The sequence below is a fragment of the Eschrichtius robustus genome, chromosome 9 (assembly GCF_028021215.1).
Source record: "Eschrichtius robustus isolate mEscRob2 chromosome 9, mEscRob2.pri, whole genome shotgun sequence".
NCBI lineage: Eukaryota > Metazoa > Chordata > Mammalia > Artiodactyla > Eschrichtiidae > Eschrichtius > Eschrichtius robustus.
In genome coordinates this window covers 116,499,779-116,520,516 of record NC_090832.1, presented here as the reverse complement: position 1 = coordinate 116,520,516, position 20,738 = coordinate 116,499,779, and the positions used below count along the sequence as shown (strand labels likewise).

The window sequence follows — 20,738 nt, the reverse complement described above, 5'->3', positions numbered from 1 at the left end:
TTGAGACATAATTAACACATAGGTCCGTGGAACTTTAAGGTGGACCCCTAACGACTTGACATACATAGAATGCCAAATTGACTACCACAGTAAGTTTAACTAAATCCATGCCCTCATCCACTTACAAAAAAAATTTTCTTGTGACGAAAAGTTTCAGGATTTACTTTCTCAGCAGTTTCTAATATACCGTAGAGCAGCGTTAGCTACAGTCACAGTCACCCTGTTGGGCATTACCAGCCGCGCTTCTAAATCCTGCACGCGCGCACCTGCCATCCCGGCACACGCGCCCCCGAGCCCCGCACGCGCGCCTGGATCCCGGCACGCGCGCCTCGGATCCCGGCACACGCGCCCCCGAGCCCCCCGCCCGCGCTTCGGATCCCGGCACACACGCCCCCAGCCCCGCACGCGCGCCTGGATCCCGGTACACGCGCCCCCAGCTCCGCGCGCTCACCTCGGATCCCCACACCCGCGCTTCCAGGCCCCCACGCGCGCGAACCCGCGCGGCGCCGCTCACCCTTCTCGCTGACGCTCTCGCTCTCCAGCTCCACGTCCTCGCAGCTCGTGTACTCCGGCGTGGACACGCCCTCCTCCTCCGAGCTGCTCACCGACATCTGGCGCCGCTTGCCGCCCCTCTTGGCGCGATGCGGCTTGGGCGGAGACGGCCGCACGGACTCGGACTGGTCGGAGCTGAGCGAGTCGTTACGCAGCATGGTCTCCACCTTCTCGCGCTTGGCCTTGCGCACGAGGACGGCCGCGCCGGGGTCCAGGCGGCTCTGCTTCCGGAGCGGCTCCGGGGCCCTAGGCTCCGGGGCGTCGGCGGGGCCCGGGCCGGGCCGGGTCGCCGGCGGGCTGGGCTCGGCGAGCGGCTGGGCGCCCGGCGCCCGGGCCTCCGCGGTCCTCTCGGCCGAGTAGGCGCGCGGCGAGGCGGGCGGCGAGCCCCGGGCGGCGTTGGGCGCGCGCGGGCCGGGCCTGCCCTCGGGCCCAGCTGCCGCCTCGGTGCGCGGCAGGGCCACGTCGCTGTGGCGCCGCTCGTGCCTGGCGCGGGACACCCGCGCGTGCATGCGCATCTGCTGCTCCTCGGGCGGCGGCTTGACCGGGTACCGCGCCAGGTTCGGGTCGCTGCGGTACCGGGTCTGGTACTCCTCCTCCTTCCTCTGCTTCTCGGCCTCCACCGCCGGGCCGTTCTCGCGTTTCTCTGGCACGTCGGGGTAGTCCTGGGACCGGCCTTTCTCGAGCCTTCGGCTTTCCCGCCTTTCCTTGCGCTCCCGTTCTTCCGTGGGCCCCTCCGCGGGCTGCGCAGAGGACCTGGGCGCGCGTTTCCGATCGCCCTTCGGGGCGCCTTTGCCATTCTGCTCGGCGAGCCCTGGGGTCTTCTTCCTGTGATGCACAAAGGAACGTCGAGAAGGAGAGCAGTGTGTAAAGCTCAAGGCGAAGACCAGAACCCAGAAGCATCCTTGGAAATAATTATTTATACTTCGATGTCTAATTAAAAAGCGAGGTGATAAAAGAACTACATCAAACCTGTATATCTGAGTAGCTTTCTAAATAAGGCTCCTTTGCCTCACAGCATATTCTGGGCCTTCACAACTGGCTTTCAGATTTTAAATTCTCTATAAATTAACTACATCATTTTAAAAATCAGTAAATTAATTCAGTAAATGAACAAGTTTTATGAACCTTTGTGAATCAAAGACTTTAAAATGTTCTCGATAAAAATAATATAGGTAATAATCGAGGAGCAAACGGTAATACATATCAGTTCAAAACGAAATATATACATGATATATATTTGGGCAACATGTATTAACGATCTCTTACTATAACTGAAACTTTTAAAGAAACGTGAATCCAAGTGTGCCCGTTTCAGAAATCAACTCTAACAGCACTTCTTCAATAGTAGAACGAAAGTACTTTTTATGAGATTATGTGCACCCCACCACTTTTTAGGGAGACGGTTAGGAAAAATAAATGGCTGAACCTTAGCCTTCATTTTACCTTCCCCAGGCAAATATAATAGAAATCTTGAAATTTTTGAAATAATTTTTCATTTTTCCTCCCTCCCCCCATCCCTGGCCTTCTCCCTCATTTCAGAAAACAGTCCAAAATGTATAGCACAGGGAACTGTATTCAATAACCTGTAATAAACTCTAATGGAAAAGAATGTGAAAAAAGAAACCCGTTTTGTGTCCTACTTTTCTCTCCATCCTCTGGGAGGCACTGGCAAGGATAAAGTAACGGAAGAGGGTTTGGCAGTCTGAATCTTTAAGCTGTACTGCTTAAGATACCCCTTCCAGCCCTTCTGTACACTGTACACTGGAGTCCATCTGATTTGGGAAAGTTCCAGCATCGACCCCAGAAGTTACAAAAAGGGGATACCTCAGCTAAGCATTCAGGCACTTTATGCTGTACTATGCAACTAAAATGGGGGGCAACCAAGGCTCTTTTTGGAATCCCGAGGTCCACAGAGAGGGCTTTCCAGAGAGAACATTGTTTGATTGGAAGTCCAAAAGCAGACTTCATGAACAAAATTTGAGAATAATATACAAGATGGGAAAAAGTAGGGCAGTTTCTATTGTGGTTTTCCAAAGTAGTAGTTGCTAAGCTGTGGGGTCAGTTTGAGGAGGGTCTGGTGATGATGGAAAGAAAGGGCAAAGGGTTTCCAGTGGCGCAAAAAAGCAAAATAGAAGCATGGCCGATGCTGCTTGAGGCATTTCGATCACTCGGCCCTTTGAAGTGGAAGGGGTTTTCAGGGAGGGAGAAATTGCAAACGTAGCACTGCTGTTTTCCAGTGTAAGGGGTCTACTGTGAATACAGTCCATCATTATCAAATAGAGTTTTCATAAGAGTGATGAATGCACTGCAAACTTTTAGTAGCTCATTAAGGCATTGCTGTGCTTGTTGGAAGTTTCTATTGAGTCAGTTTACTTTTTCTTTTTTTTCTTCTGAAATGCTGATAAATGACACTCACCTTGCAGAGTTTGTGTGAGGATTAAAGGAGACACCATCTGTGAAAATGCTTTATGAAAAGATAGAGTATTATGCAAATGGAACTTCGCCAGTCTCTCTGATTCTTTGCTTCACTGAATAGGCCTTTTCTCACCTCTACCTTAATTGTTCCATTCCCACTAGCTCCTGAGGAGTGTACAAAATAGGATCAAGAGTTCTTCAGTAGTTTAAACAGACGGCCATTCCTTCTGTCTTCCTTCTCTCTCTGAAGCAGGCCAACCCTGACTGGTACCCGGCTCTCCTTGCCTTTTCCTCCAGCCCCACGTCCTCATTGTTTTCTTAAGTATTTATATAATCAGAAAGGCTATTTGCCCTTATCAGTCTTTTTCAAATTTCATCAGAAAGCCTCTTCCTGGTCCTTACTCTTAAATTCTTTGTAGTTTTTCACCCTCTATCAGAAACAGGACTCATATTTTCTCTTTAGATATTTTACAGCCCCAAGTTCTTCCTCTTCTTTAAAAGAGATCATTTTTTCTGAGCAATCCTGAACTGCCCCTTAGATATCTTCATCTCCCCTTAACTCATAACAGTTTGTCAGCAGTTCTGTGAGTCCTGCCATCACTGAGGTGGCTCTTGTATCCTTCCTGTCATGGCCTTTCCTGTTCCGTCTGCCCACCACACATTTCCTGGGTGTCCTATAAACCTTAATTCAGAAGACACTCCTCTTTCCTGTGGCTCCCAAAGGACTCGTGTTTGTATTTTCTAGCTCTGATCACATCACCTTTCCGGGCCAGTTCACTGCCTGGGGCTCTGTCTTCTCTCGGAGATGGTGTGGTCTCTTCCCCAGGATCTGTGAGAAAAGGGACCCTGTACGAAGCATCTTTATGCCCTCTGGCTCCTGGCAGTGTTCACTGATGGTAAACACACGGCGGCTACTGGCTGCCTTCACTGGAGGCCACCCAAGGGCCAGCTGCTGAGCACATGTACTTATTCAGCCCCTGCAAGGTGCCTGTGACCCCTCGTGGCAGAGCCAGGCCTGGAATCCAGACCTGTTCAACTTTGAAGTCTTTGATGTTAACTGTGTGGGTTTTGTTTGAAAAAGATAGCAGAAGCCTTCCTTGGATCCTACCGTCCCACCCAGTGGAATAAATAAGGGTCACACAGACAAAAAGCAGCCACACCTGGTGCTAACTGTCAGGTCCCCCAAACTCACAGCCTCGGGAAGAAAAGGGCCACGTCCTCCACGTCAGCACTGTCGCCTAGTGCACGGCATCCTGTCTGGTCATAAATCCACTGTTTTGAATGAATGACTCAATCGACAAATTGAAATAAATAATCTGATCATGTTAGCCCAGGCTTACAATCCTCCGAGGCTTTCCATTATTTCTAAGATAAAGTCTATGAAATTTAACCTGGCTAAAAGGCCCAGTGTGACCTGGGCACTCAGACCTTACCAGTCACCTCTTCCCCACTTGCTCCCCCTCTCTGCCACTCACCCTCAAGCCCATAGTATCTTTTGGGTTGTCCCACCGGCCTTGTTCCTTCCGGCCAGGTTCCAGCGCCCTTACCTGGAGCACCCATCCCACCCTTCACCTGGCTCATCCCTACTCACCTTCAAAGCTCAGCGTAAAAGAAATGTCCTCTAGGAAGGCTTTGCTGATGCACCCACACACCCTCCAGTGGGTCAGTTCCCCACCCTCTTCTCTCAGAGCACACTTTCAACTACAGGACTCACTCAAACAGCGAATAAACGGTCCAAGAGCTGTTCTCAGTTCAGGGTTGGAAGTTAGTAGTGCAGGTGGGTGACTGAGTCAGATGACTTGTTTACATCCGTGCATGAAAGACAAGCTTCTCAGCAAAGGTCTCCTAAGGAAGGATACGTTCTAGACAGAGGCAGCCCAGGCCCAATGTTGCCTTCCTCACGGGCCTGAGAAGTACCCCTTCCACATATCCTAGCAGTTAAATTCTTGCAGATGGCTTTGCTCTCCATCTAAGACTTTGCCTTTTGCTTAAGGGTTGATGGGCTCTTACCTGTCTCTGGGAGGCTCACTTCTGGACCTGAAAGAAACCTGCTTCTGCTCAGGCCTCCCGCCTTGCTGCAAGGGCTCGGCCCCCTTGTTCCTGTCGGGCGGCACGCCGTGGGGAACCTGGTCCTGGGAAGAGGCAGCGGCTGTGCTCAGGGGGGTCTGAGACCTAGATCGCTCCTGCAGCCGGGATTTCTTTTCTCTCGGGGCCTCAGAACCAGCGCCTGTAGCTGTATCGCTGAGCGTTCCATCCTGACTTGGCTGCTGAGGGCCGCTTCCGAAGAACCACGCCCCAGATTTGGTTAAGATTTCTTGTTGTTTTCGACACAAATTGCATACCCACATCACCTATTTGAAGAAGAGAGAACGATATAAATTTTCTGTGCTATTTGGAAATTATTTATTTTCATCACACTAAAATATCCCTTAAGGAAGAAAGAATGGCTGCCATCTTTATATTTATCCTTGTACATTTCTCATGAAAATGATCTTTGTACAAGTCACCGTCAAGTATATGAATGCCTGGACTGAGACGCATCTGAAATCATAGACTTCTGGTAACCAGGATAGAGTTTTGCTTGGCATTTATAACACTATGATTCTGAGTTGCATATTACCGTGTAGCCATCACATTTTGAATGACTGACTTTGAAGTTTCATTTAAAATAGCTTAGTAAAAATGGTCTAAGCAAGGTAGTCGATTGATTAGAAAAATGTTGTAGGGCAACATAGAATTTATTTATGTACATAAACCTCAGTGTGTCATAGGATTTAGAGGGATCTATCTTCTCAAAAACCATCCATTATTAAAATCAATATGACAAGATATTCACGTGGAACAAACAAGGAAAGGTAGGCACAAAAGAAAAGGTCAGGCTGTATATTCTCTCTAGTTTACCAGCAACCAACTAACCTCAGCTAGAAGAGCTATTTCGGAGCCATCATTTGGAAACACATCTGCTGATAACTCATAAGATGTTATCACCACTTAAAGTAAATCTGTATAGCTGCTCTCCTCGTGGTGACACAACGAATGTAATAATGGGGACAATCATGGTAACAGAGATAATGAATAATACAATAATAACAGCAACGCCCGCCTCAGTGACTTTTCTCGGATCGCACTTCAGTTTTTCCTTTGCATTTCAGAAACAGCACCTCCGGGAAAGGCTGACTACCAAACTCTAGGTCCTCACTTTCACTAATACTGACTCAGTCAGCAATTGTGCAAACATATCACGTAAGGATGAATAAATCCTAGACACATTAAGTGAGAAACAGTATAAAAGAGGAAAAGAAGAAGCATTGTTTAGTTGGCAAAAAGAAGAAAATGTACTACTGAAAACATTCAGATGGATACAAAGAAAACTATCACTTGTTATTGTTTACAAGACAAAATAAAAGCTAAAGTGAGAATAAGAAAAAGACGGAGAAAATTTTTTTTTAAAAAGGAAAATATTGCAGATGAACTGTTAAGAACTGCTCCCTTCCAAGCAAGGAAATTCAAATGAATTTTGAAAACTAAGACCAGCAGAGATATTTGCTATAAAATGTTTACAATTGATTATGCCCAACTCATTCCTCTACACTTCCTCGGGTTGTGAAACGAAGACAACTTGGTCCACAAAAGCAGTTAATTATAGCATCTGCACAATGTATTAGATCACAGACTTCCCATTTAACAAGATGAACAATGCATTGTATACGCCTATATCAGAATACAGGATCTATGGAATGGAACTTCAATTTAACATGCTTGCCAAATATGGCTATACTGTGCACAATGTATTAATACCACCATCTCTTAGATGTCATTAATAAGGTCCCTCAGAAGTCCTGATTGATTGAAAGTGGATGTATCAAAGATGGCGCTACCCTAGGACCAGAACTTCCATCAACAGTGACACTGAGTCTCCTCCGCCCAGACCCTGGATGGGGACAGATGATGTGCTTCCTCTTTGGCTGCCTCTTTGGTTGACAAGACAGTGATGAGAAGGTCTGAATTCATGGAGTTCAAGGAGATTGGTATGAAACTTTGACTATTTTACAGAAACTAAGTAGACATTAAATTTTTATTTATTACACTAAGAATAAGTAAAATACTACTCATTATCAAATTAAGTCCTTTTCTACAAAGAAATTAAAGTGTATTTAGGATAAATATGAATTTCCTTCAAAACCATACAGAACTCAACAAAATTTACAATTATTACAAAAGTTCCAAAATGGAATTAAGCTGAATAAAGAGGCAGAAAAAAGCAGAAAATATGCACATCTGCATATTTTCTAGAAAGTTATCACAATCTTAGCTTGATTGTTTCACATTTTTAAGTGCTATAAAAATGGATGAATAGAAAGTAATTGCCAGATTTGTGCAGGTTCCATGTTTTGAATATGTTACAAGTTTTGAATATGTGCTACAGGATTGATAAAAGCAAACAAAATATAGTTATTATTTATTTTAATAAGTTAAAATTACAATTAAATTGTAATTAAATTAAATTAAATTTTAGTTAAATTTTACAATTCACTTAATTTCATTTTTAATTTATTCAAAAGGTTACAATTAGTAGTTAAGTAGAAGCAGCTGTTTTAATTAATACATTTAATATTATTCATTCTTTTAAATCTGTGATATTTCATTAATTTTTGTAGAATTTTAACACTTAGGAAAACTATTGTTTAATTCCAAATTTTCCTATGTATTATTTTTTTGTGCACCGTAATATTTTTAGATTTGTATTTAAAAATTAATTATAAGTGTGCTCAACCTATCTGACAATTTGAAAGCAAAATTAACTGTAAAAAAGTTAAAATATTTTTATTGAAATACTATCTCCCACTATCCATTATTAGTCATATAAATTAGTCTTGCCACAAAGTTTACAAATGAAAAAGAAATTGCTTATATGAGATGTAAAAAAATATATGAGATTACAACAGAATATTAGTCATACCTTTCAACACATTTCGTATCAAACATTGCAGACATGTATAAAAATGAGCTAATTCGTTGCTGAGAAACAACACAGTTATGTTTGTGAGATAGGTTTCCACTGTCTCATAGTAGATGAGATAGTGGAAAATAGTTGATGACAGAGGAGATGAAAATGAGTGAGTTCTCTTTGGTGCTTGTTTTGATGTGTGTGTGTGTGTGTGTGTGTGTGTGTGTCTGTGTGAGTGTGTGTGTGTCTGTGTGTGTATGTCTCTGTGTGTGTGTGTGTGTGTTTCTCCTAGTCTTTTGTTATTGTTGTTGCTATTTCACAGGTTTATTTTTTCCTTTTGGAATTTTATTAAGTACATAATACGGATTTCTGAAATATAAAATATGATATAAATTGCTTCTTTTTAAAGAGTAAAGCACCCCAATCCCACTGTCCCACTATTAAGATTTCAGTTTAGTTTTTCTATGCAAATTTAAAACAAATTCCACTGTAACTTGGCATTCTATTTACTCACTTAATATTACAGCATAAATATTTCTATGGATTCTAAATGTTTCTAAAACATTTTAATATTACAAAATATTCTATAGACACTGTATACCATTAGTCTAACCCTTAAACTGCTTACATTCTTTCACATTAATACAGCACTCTGCAGTAAAAAAGTGTTGATCAAACTGTTTTCCTATTTAAAGTCATTTATTTTTTAGAATGTATCAGAAAAATCAAATTACTGGGTAAAATTTTAGAGTGCTTTTAAGGTTCTTCTGCTATAAGCACTATATAATAGTTTAGGATTCTTTGTCTATTTTGCAAAATAGCCTCCCAAAAGGGTTTTGCCAAATTGTAACCAAAAACCTGACAATATCAGCTCTGGATTTTAAGGTCTGATGATTTAATAAGCCCCCAGACCGTGTACTCTCACTCTCATCAATGTTTCAGATTTAAGATAACATAATGAGATCTCACCTAAATAATCGCCAAAAGGCATCTAGCAAAGTCATAACTGTCCATTCAAAAACACCTCCACATAAGCACATACAAGCACACCCTAAGAAGTCCCAATCAACATTTCTAATGCCTTGTTTTTGTCTTTGTGCCTTTTTTCCCCTATGGATAGTTAATAAATCATTTAAAAAAAAACCCAAAAACCTAGAGCATTAAAGGGAAAGGCCAAGATAAGTGTAAAGGAGAACTGATTTTGGAAAAGTAAGAGATAATTCCAAGAATAGAAAAGAAAATTTAAAATGGTCTCTAATTAGTGTTCAGATACCAGAACAAAAAGAACTCTTGAAAAACAATACTAAGATTGTCAACAACAAAAAACGAATTTCAAAGAAGGAATTTATTAAAAAGTCAAGAGATAAAAAAATATGAGACAAAGTCCAGCTAGTTCCAAAAGAGAGAACAGAACATAGCGGAGAATGAATTTCGCAAAAATAATAGGAGGCAAATTCCCAGAGTGGAAAAAGTCACTGCATTTTAACAAAAAGAATGGAAAAAGAAACCACAAAGAGACAACATTGCTATAAAATTTCAATACACCAAAGATAAAGAGAAGATCCGAAAAGCTTCCAGAAAGAAAAAGTCAGATCCCTTTCAAATAGAATAGATCAGATTTCTCATCAGCAATATTGAATGTTTGAAGACAGGGAGAAATACCTTCAATGTTCTTGGGGAAAACATTGGAGCCTGCAATTCTATAGATAAGCAATTCATCAATCAAGTGTAAAAGCAGTAAGCAGTATTTTCAGCATTTGGAAGAACTTGGAAAATTTACCACTCACATAGCCCTCCTTAGCAAAAAAAAGTCTTCCAAGAAAGAGGAGGAAATGGGATCTAAGAGCAAATGGTCTTCTGCAGAAAGAGCAGTTAAGTCCCAGCATGAACAGCCCTCTCTGGAAGCTCAAAAAGAATCTTGGAGCAATAGTGCTTTGTGACCACCTAGAGGGGTGGGATAGGGAGGGTGGGAGGGAGACGCAAGAGGGAGGAGATATGGGGATATATGTATATGTATAGCTGATTCACTTTGTTATACAGCAGAAACTAACACACCATTTTAAAGCAATTATACTCCAATAAAGATGTTAAAAAAAAAAAAAAGAAATTTGGAGCAAGAGAATGAGGCTCCTGGAAGGGGGATTTCAGGAGTGAGAATAAAATATCTGAGAAAACAACAGCAACAGCAACAAAGGACCTCATGGAATGCACAGTGTAGTTTACATATAGAAACTTAGCTGGCTAAAAGAAGAACCCATTTGCATCTGAAGGTAGGAACATTCTACACCAAGTGGAACAATGTATTGGCCCCCTAGAATATCATGAATAATCTAAGCCCACCACTCAGCTCTATGGTGGATAAGAACTGTATTATTTCAAGTTGCAGATGTGCCTGGTGGAGGAAATGAACTAATGATTAGGTGGAAGGACAGAGGGGTGTCTAAATGAACCTTATCCTTCTCTGTCACAGCAAGAGTATACGGCTGGGAGCAGTGTTTACTAGCCCTGAACTTAGATGCTCGGTTGTACTTTGTCTCTCGTGAATAGACTTGCAGTTGGGAAAGAATATACTTGCAGAGGATTCTTATTTTTGATATTGATATAATGCTTTCTTCTTTTTATTTCATTTTTATCCACATATACATAGTCACATAGACAGTTATATGCGGTTTGATGTCTAGTGGTATATTTGCCTCTCAACTATACTCATAATATATGATTAAAAGTAGAATGGCATACCATGATCATTTACTGCCATTTATTGATAATTTTATCACTTCTGTTCATTTCAATTTTACTAATGAGAATGAACGTTTTTCCCAGTGTTTTCCAGATATTCATTAGGATATTAACTGCCCCAACCTTTTGTGTATTTATCAATTGAATACTATTTTCCTACCCGTTTTAATTGATTTAACTCTTTGAGAGAAAGAGTTTTCATATTGTTACTTGTCATTTCAATTATTTTTCTCTTTGTCAATAAAATGGTTTTTCATTTTATACAGTCTAATCTAATGTGCTCTTCCTTGGCAATTCTTCTGTTGTACTTTAGCCCAGAAAATGCTTTGATAAATATTCGCTTTTATTTTTATTGACTATTTATATGGTTGAACATTTTACAATTTGCTCCTTTGTCCCTCAGAATTTACTCTGATATGTGATAAGAGATAGGGATCTAAAGTGGGTTTTTTTTCCCCTCATAGCTAACTATCTCAGCATGATTTACTGGATAATCCTTCGTCACACGGCAGACCTTCAAAGAAGACTATGTGTCTAGAGTTAAACAGCACAGGTTCTAATCTCAGATCCACCACTTATTTGCTATTTACTCAGGCCCCCTCCCTGAATCAGTGCCGTCATCAGTAAACTGAGGATACTAACAGCTCCTAACTCACTGAGATGTTTTGGGCATTAATGACATAATTTATCTGAATCGCTCAGCACAGATCCTGACAGATAGTAAGTGCTTATGAGGCACTAATAACATGATAATGCCTAATTACTACTAATAACTAATCATTACCATCATCATTACTTTACTAATCATACATATAATATCTTTTAGGGGCTTTCAGCTGCATACAAAGCCAGCAAGATAAATTTTGTTCCTACAGAGATAGAGACGTATAAATGTGAACGTAATTCAACCACATCAGCTGCATTACATTATACAGTTCCTACACCTTGAGATGCTTTCACACAGGCTGTCTGATGGTGTGTCTCTCATTGCTCTTGTCTGTGTAAAAGTCAAACATTTTTCTTATCTTGATTCTGTGTAGGTCACAGCATGTCACTGAACACTGAACACGATGAAAAGAACAGAACTGGGGGTGGACTGTCCCACCTTCGTGCTCTGGTAATGAGGAAGTCACACCATCTCTCTATGTTTCAGTTCACTCATTCGTAAAATAGGGAAAATAATAGTAATGTCGATTTCACAGGCTCTGTCAGGATTAAGTGAGTGAGAGAATATATGCAACCGTGTTTAGCACACAGAAAGCACTCAGTACATATACAAAAACTCACTGAAGACATGTCTTCAATTAAATTAAATTATTCTTTATTTTTTGTATGAAGTGCCATACTCTGCACAGATTTCTGATTTAAACAAATATTTCTGTTATGTGCTAGGCATTGTTCTAGGCTCTGGGGATATATCAGTGAACAAAATGACAAAAATCTTGCCTGTGGAGTTTATGTTCCAGTGAAGAAAACAGACAAAAACAGAACAAAATAGTAAATATACGAGGCATGCTGGATAGTGAGAAGTGCTGTGGAAAAAATAAGAACAGGCATTCTGTGTGTCAGTGAGTGGGGTTCACCTTCAAACTGGCTGGTCAGGGAACATTTCACTGAGAGAGGGTATCTGAGTATGTCAGGCTGTAAGAACAGCAAGTGAAGAAGATTTTGAAGACGGGTATGCCTGCTGGTTTCAAGGAACAGCTGGGGCCAAGGCAGTGAGGTTGGCGTGGTGTTGTGGGTTCAGAAAGCAACAGGAGTCAGGTCTTCGTGAGTCACAGCAAAGACTTTCACTTTCACGATGAGAGTGATGGAAGCTCTTGGAAGGTTTTTTTTTTAAGTAGAGGGAAGGATTGATTGATTGATTGATTGATTGATTGATTGATTTACTCTTGGAAGGTTTTGAGCAGAGAAACGACCTAACGTGTTTTGTGCTTTAATATGATCCTTCTAGCCACTGTGTTGAGAATTAAATGCAGGAGCTCAGTTGCAGAATCTTTTTGAATTGAATTCTAATACTGCTCTTTTTGCTCTCTTTAGGCTCATCTTTGCCAGATATGTTTTCTAACCCCTGTAGTTTATCTTTTTGTGTCATTTTGTTGGCGGTGCATCTCTTCATATACAGCCCAGGACCGAGTTGTATTTATTTATCTAGTCTTTGTGTTTCAGTAGCATCCAAACATGCACTATCTTTATTTTCTATGTCCTGACTCATATTTTTTTCTGGCATTCAGTAACTTTATTGACATTTAATAAATTGTGGCAACTATTATTGTTGTAACCTTAATTTAAGGAGCAGAAACTTATCTGTTGTTCGCAAGGAAAATATCGAGATACTATGCGTGAGAATTCACAAGTAAGTTCAAATTTATTGTTTCTAGTGATAGAAAGTGTATAAAGTCTCATAAAATATTCTACTGTGAGTAAAATGACTCCTATTTTAGATACTACCTGGTCAATAGATAGCTGGCATTATGGAAATTCACAGGTAATATTAAAGTACTTTTTATTTTATTGGTTTATAACACTATATAAGTTTTGTGTGTACAGTATTATATTTTGACTTCTGTATACGTGACTGCATGCTCACCACCAAGGATTTAGTGTCCATGTGTCACCATAGAATTGACCCCCTAACCCCCTTTCCCTCTGGTAACCAATACTTGTTCTCTGTACCTTTAGGCTTCTTTTTGTTTGGTTTGTTCATTTATTTTGTTTGTTTCTTTGATTTATATTGCACTTGTGAGTGAAATCATATGTTATTTGTCTTTCTTCATCTGACTTATTTCACTTAGTATAATGCCTTCAAGGTCAATCCGTGTAGTCATGAATGGCAAAATTTCATCTTTTTAAATGAATGAGTAATATTCTATTCTATATACACAAAACACATCTCCTTTATACATTCTTCTGTTGACAGGCACTTAGGTTTTTTCCATATCTTGACTATTGTAAATAATGCTATGATGAACATAAGGGTGCCTGTATTTTTTCAAATTAGTGTTTTGTTTTGTAATCTTTGAATAAATGCTCAGAAGTGGAATAGCTGGATCATGTAGTAGTTCTAGTCTTAATTTTGGGGGGAACCGCTATACTGTTCTCCACAGTGGCTGCACCAATTACATTCTCACCAGCAATGCATGAGGGTTCCCTTTTCTCCACATCCTTTGATTTCTTTTTTGACCCAGTAGTTGTTCAGTAGCATGTTGTTTAGTTTGCACATTTCTGTGATTTTCCAGCTTTCTTCTTGTAGTTGATCTCTAGTTTCATAACTCTGTGATAAGAAAAGATTCTGGATATAATTTCAATCTTCTTAAATTTATTGGGACTTGTTTTGTGTCCCAAAATATGCTCTATCCTTAAGAATGTTCCTTGTGTGCATGAAAGGAATGTGTATTCTGTGGTATTTGGATGGAATGTTCTGTATAAATCTATGAAGTTCATCCTGTCTAATGTTTCATTTTAGGCCTCTGTCTCCTTGTTAACTTTCTATCTGGATGATCTATCCGTTGAGGTAATGGTGATCCTATACTAGGTGCATATATACTAATCATAGTTATGTCTTCTTGATGAAATGTCCCCTTTATCCTTATGTAATGTCCATCTTCGTCTCTAGTTACAATTTTTTGGCTTGAAGACTGTCTTCTCTGGTATAAGTATGTCTACCTCCACTTTCTTTTGGCTGCCATTTGCTTAGCATATCATGTTTCATCCATTCTCTTTGAGCTTATGTTTGTCTTTAGAGCTATAGTTCAATCTTGTTTTTTAATCCATCCAGCCACTCTGTGTCTTCTGACTGGTGAATTCAATCCATTTATATTTCAGGTGATTATGATATGAGAACTTAGTATTGCCATTTTATTTTTTCCTTTCTGTTTGCTCTATATCTCCATTGATTCTTTTTCTTTCTGTTTTTGTCTGCCATTTTAATTTGGTGATTTTCTATGATTTTTTTTTCAGTTTCCCCTTTTTTAGTGTTTTCTCTCTCTGCTCTGGATTTATGTTTTGTGGTTACCATGAGATTTCTATAAAACATCTCATAGATAAAGTCGTCCTTTTTCTACTGATAGCATCTCATTTTCATTTGCCTATATGGATCTCATCCTTTTCTTCTTCCCCTTTTATGTTTTTGTTGTCTCAAAGTATCCCATTTTATGTTGTAAGTTTGTTACCAAATTGAAGTAGCTATAATTATATTTATTGCTTTTTTCCCTTTAAACTTTATGCTATAATTAATTGCTTAACAACATATTCTGATATAGAGTTGTAATTTTCTGATTTTGTCTGTCGATTTATCACCTTACTCAAAGTTTTGTGTACTTTTGCTTTTTCCTTTCAGGTAGAAGAGATCCTTCCAGCATCTCTTGTAAAGCACGTCTAGTGGTGATGAACTCCTTCAGCTTCTGTTTGTCTGGGAAAGCCTTTATTTCTCCTTCATAAGGGTACCTTTATGAAGAGTAACTTTCCTGGATAGAGTATTCTTGGCTGACAGTTTTTAGCTTTCAGTATTTTGAGAATGTCATTCCACTCTGTCTTGGCCTATAGAGTTTCTGTTGAGAAATCTGCTGTAGCCTAAGGGCAGGTTTCTTTGTAGGTGACAATCATTTTTTCCCTGGCTGTTTTAAAATTCTTTCTTTGTCATTGACTTTCAATAGTTTTAATATAATGTGCCTTGGAAAAGGTCTTTTTGCATTGAGATAATTAGTTGTTCTCTTAGATTCATGGACTTGTACATCCAGTTCCTTCCCCAGGTTTGGGAAGTTCTTAGCTATTATTTCTTTAAGTAAACTCTCTGCTCCTGTCTTTCTTTATTCTCCTTCTGGGATACCCATTATCCTAATGTTGCACTTCCTAATAGAGTTGGATAGTCTTGCAGAATTTCTCCTTTTTTTAAAATCTTAATTCTCTTTCTTCTTCTACACATATCATTTCTAGATTTCAATCTTTCAGCTCGCTAATTCTTCCATCTGTTCTGCTCTATTTCCAATGCTTTTAATGCATTCTTTATCTCCTTTATTGAGGTCTTCAGCTCCCAAATTTCTGTTTGGTTCTTTTTTAGAGTTTCAATCTCTTTGGTAAAGTATTCTTTCTGTTTGTGAATTTTATCCCTAAACCCATGGAGCTGCCTGAGTTCTTGCTCTTCTGCATCTCTTCCTCCAACGGGCTCCATGAGAGATCACAACTCCTTTAACAAAATATTTTTGAAGCTTATACAATAAATGGGTATTTGTTTAATAAGTTATATTCATGCCTCCTAGATTAACACAGTATTTGCATTATAAAACATGAAAAATATAAATTTAAATGAATGAGATAAAATATAATAGAATTTGAATTTTATATTGTACCCAAATAAAATTAGAAAACACTAACAAAAACTCTGGGAATAGCCTAATTTTGGAAATTAAGCAACAAGTATCTAAATATGTGAAGGTCAAAGAATAAATCATAACAGAAATTAAAATGTTTGTTTTGATCTGAATGATAATAAAATACAACTTATTAAAATTTCTGAGACATGGCTAAAGTACTTTTTAGAAAATTATAGCTTTAAACACTCCATTCCAAAAGAAACAATTATAAAATCAATGATCTAAGTTTTCACATTAAAACAGACAAAATTAATAAAATTAATTAACAAGAATAATGAAATATAGAATAAAGAAAAAAACAATAGAGATTAGAGTGGAAATCAGTTAAATATAAAATTTAAAACTCAATAAAACCCAGATAAGATCAATGAAATCAGAAACTGGGTTATGATATCTCTTATATGTGGAATCTTAAAAAAAAATGATACAAATGAACTTATTCACAAAACAGAAACAGACTCACAGACTTAGAGAATGAACTTATAGTTACCAAGGGGGAAGGGTGAGGGCAAGGGATAGAGTGGGAGTTTGGGATTAACATGTACACACTGCTATATTTAAAACAGATAGCCAACAAGGACCTACTGTATAGCACTGGGAACTCTGCTCAATACTCTGTAATAATCTAAATGGGAAAAGAATTTGAAAAATAGTAGAAAAATTTTTAAAAATAAATTTAAAAATTAAATTGAATTAAATTAAAATAAAAAAGAAAAGCTGTAACATTCATTTCAGGGACCAGCTTCTATTTCAAATGTGTCTAAATGGAGAGCTATGCATTTAAAATGTGGACTATTTTCATGTAAGGGAAACAAAATAAATTGCACTGAGACCCACTTAAACACTTAAAAAAAAATAAAAGAAACTGGCTTTTTGGAGGGACTAATAAAATTGATGAACATCCCACTTGACTGATTAAGAAAAATAACAGAAAATAGAATTACCAAAAGAGGGGACAGCACCACAGATCCTAGACTCATTAAAAAGATAAATAAGGGAATATTATGAACAACTTTATGCCAATAAGTTAATTAACATGGATTAGAGAAATTCCATTAAAATTCAAACTACCAAAACTGACACAGGAAGAAATAGAAAACATCAATTGCCCCATAACTAATAAAGAGGTTGAATTCATAATTAAAAGACAATGTACAATGAAAATGTCAAAACCAGATATCTTTACTGGAAAATTCTTTTAAACATATTTAAAGATATCAAAATGATATCAATATAACATGGACTTTTTTTTACTAACAAAGAGGAAGATTGACCACTTCCACTTCTGCCTTTTATCAGGTCAGCTTAGCCTTGAAGCTAAATTCCTGATACAAGAAAACCTTCCTGTAGGAAAATAAAGTTAAAAACCATTATCCCTCAAAAACATAGAAGCAAAAAGATTTAAGAAAAAGTTTATCAAATATACAGGAAACCTACCACTAACAGTACATTTATTGTGAAAGTCAAATGTTTTCTACCTAAGATCGACAGCAAAGCAAGGATTTCTGTTCTCAACACCACTATTAACCATTGTAATAGAGATCATAGCAAATACAATAAGGCAAAAAGAAATAAAATATAAATTTTGGAAAGGAAAAAGTAAACGTATCCTTATGTACAGAAGTCATAATAGTATATATAGGAATTCCTAAAGAATCTACAAAACACTGCTGGAACTAATATCTTGTAGCAGGACACAAATTCAATATACAAAAATAAATTTTAATCCTTAAGGATAAATTTAGCAACTATATGCATAAAAGCTCTACACTAAAATTTATAAAACATTGTTGAGAAAAAATTTTTGAAGACTGCTGTGGACTGGACTGTGTCCTCCCCCTCCCCCCCCCCATTCATATGTTGTAGTCCTAACCCCTAACATGACTGTATGTGAAGATAGGGGCCTGTAAGAATGAGATCATGGGGGTGGGACCCTGATCCAAAAAGACTAGGATTAATGTCCATATAAGAAGAAAGAGATGAGAGCTTTCCCCCCTGCTCCTGCCTGTGGAAGAACAGAGGGAAGGCCAGGTGGAGACACAGAAAGAAAGTGGTTGTCTCAAAGCCAGGAAGAGAGCTTTCACCAGACCCTGACCCTGCTGACACCTTACCTTTGGACTTCTCAGCCTCATGATAAATAAATGTCTGTTGCTTAAGCCACCCAGTCTATGGTAGTTTGTTATGATAGTTCAAGCAGACTAATAAATGGAGACATATATCACATTTAATTATTGAAAAACTCTGCCTTTTTAAGATGCTATTTCTCCCAAATAAGAAGCATGAGTGGGAGACCAGAGGTAAGCAGAGAGAAGTTTGGGTGTTTTTTTCCTCCAGTAGTTTAGACAGTGACTTCATCCCTCTACAGCTCCCCTTGGATGGCCCCTCATTATACTGCCCTCCCAGGATCCAATAGCACCATTTCTTCCCCAACTACTCTAGACCTAGATGTGTTCATGGCTTTCCAGCTTCAAACCAGCTCAGTCTCTGATTGGATGAAAGCAATCTGCCTCTACCCTTACTTCCTGGAAGAAGCAAAAGTACTTGATTTTGATGTAGTATAACATCACAAAAACCTCAAATTACATCGTACGTTTTTTATGAAAAGTCTAAAGCATCCATCCAAAAATTACTACATATACCAGGAGGCAACACCACATGAAGAGAGACAGAAAGAGATGAAGACAGAGAGACAGGGGCAGGTAGAGAGAAAGAGGAAGAAGGAGAGAGAAACACGTAATGGAAACAGACCCGCAGGAGATCCAAATACTGCAGTTATAAGACAGATATTCCAATATGGTGTTTAATATGTTCAGTAAGTTAGATGACAAGATGAAGAATCTAAACAGAGAATCAGAAATTATACAAGAAGCAAATGAAAATTCTAGAACTGAAAAAGAGTGAACTTAAATAATTAAGAACTCAGTAGATTGGTAGCCTTTCAAATTAGAAAAAATAGAAAATAGGATTAGTGAACTCAAATTAGGATAAAATATGCAGGCTGATGTAGGGAGAAGAAAAAATATTGAATTATAAAATAAGGATGATCATAAGAGAGATATGAACCATGGTAAGAAGGTTTAGCATGTGTGTAATTGGAGTCCTAGAAGGAGAGAATATAAAGTATGGAGCAGAAGCAATCCTTGAGGCCATGATTTTCCAAAACTAGCTGCTATGGACCGAATGACTGTGTTCCCTCTATATTCATATGTTGAAGCCCTAATCCCTAATGTGATTGTATTTGGAGGTGGGTACCTTGATTTTGAACTTCCCAGTCTCCAGACTGTGAGAAATGAATGGCTGTTGTTTAAGCAACCCTGTCCGTGGTATTTTGTTGTAACAGCCAGAATTGACTAAGACACCAATGAAAGACATAATGCCACAGAGTCAAGAACTGCTGCAAACCCTAAGCAGAATAAAGACAAAGAAAACAACACCTAAGTACATCAGAATACAACTATAGAAAACCAAAGACAAACTTTTTTAAACAGCCAGAGAAAAAAAGAAACATTATTTTCAAAGGAGAAACCATAAGATTGATAACTGACCTCTCAACAGAAGAGTCAGAAAACAGTACAGTTATATTTTGGTGATGAAGGAAAACAAATGCCAAATGGAATTCTATAAAAGTGGAACATGTCCTTTAAAAATTAAGCCATTCTTCTTTTTTCTTTTCTTTTCTTTTTTTTATTTTTATTTTTTTGGTCTGCTGCAGGAAGGAGGGATCTTAGTTCCCCGACCAGGGATTGAACCCATGCCCCCTGCAGTAGAAGTGTGCAGTTCTAACCACTGGGCCACCAGGGAATTCCCCAAAATAAAGCCATTCTGATTCTAATAAAATGCGAATGTGTTACCAGCTGAAGCACAGAAAAGGAAATACTAAGGAGAGGTTTTTAGAAGGAGAAGTATACCAGATAGAAACCAAAATACGGGAAAGAATGGAGAGCAACAATTGGTAAATCTAAATAAATATTTATGGCAAGTAAGAATCATTTAAAATATTTATCTTAAAATAAATCTCAATAGTAGCATAAATGTGGAGGCGATATATTACATTAATGTGGTATAAGGTCCTTGTATTTTCCAGGAAGTGGTAAATATATTAATAAACATTAAGCATTAATAATATAATAATAATATTTGTGGATAACAAATAAAGAATGGCAAAAGAATGTATTACTAACAAGCTAATGGAAGAATAGAAAGCTAAATATAATTAATTCAAAAGTAGGTAATAATGGGGTAAAGAGAAAATACAAAGGAAGGGGGTAAAGTTAACAGTACCACAACATAGAATGTAAACAAATTAATGTTCCAGTTGAAAGAAGAAAATCATCAGACTGGATTTTGTAAACAACCTAACCCAACTACTTGCTAGTTAGAAGAGATATTCCTTGAATATATGGATACAGACAGATTAAATGAAGAGAAAGTAAAAGAAGTATCTTGCAAACACTGACCAGGAGAGAGCTAGTGTCATTATACTAATACCAGACAAAGTAGACTTGATGTAAGAAATCTTACTATAGATAAAAAGGCACATTTCATTATAGTAAAAGATTAATCCATCCAAAGACACTAATCTCTAATTTTATATGTATTAGCAATATAGTCTCAACATATGAAGCATAACTTGACTAATGAAGAAAAATAGGCAAATCTCAAGTATAATGAGAGAAATAAACACATCTCTAAGTAACTGACAGAACACGCAG

The 20,738-nt window shown here is 38.4% G+C and overlaps 1 protein-coding gene across 11 annotated transcripts in view; it reads right to left on the bottom strand.

Moving 5' to 3' along the window:
• RIMS1 (regulating synaptic membrane exocytosis 1) overlaps positions 1-20,738 on the bottom strand; it is a 467,913-nt gene that overhangs the window by 210,760 nt on the left and 236,415 nt on the right. For all 11 annotated transcript variants that reach the window (XM_068551600.1, XM_068551589.1, XM_068551595.1 and 8 more), the window contains 2 exons: positions 4,978-5,318; positions 515-1,377 (listed from right to left, as the gene is read on the bottom strand). In XM_068551600.1, coding sequence (XP_068407701.1) covers positions 515-1,377; positions 4,978-5,318 — 1,204 coding nt within the window. The remainder of the gene's footprint in view (positions 1-514; positions 1,378-4,977; positions 5,319-20,738) is intronic.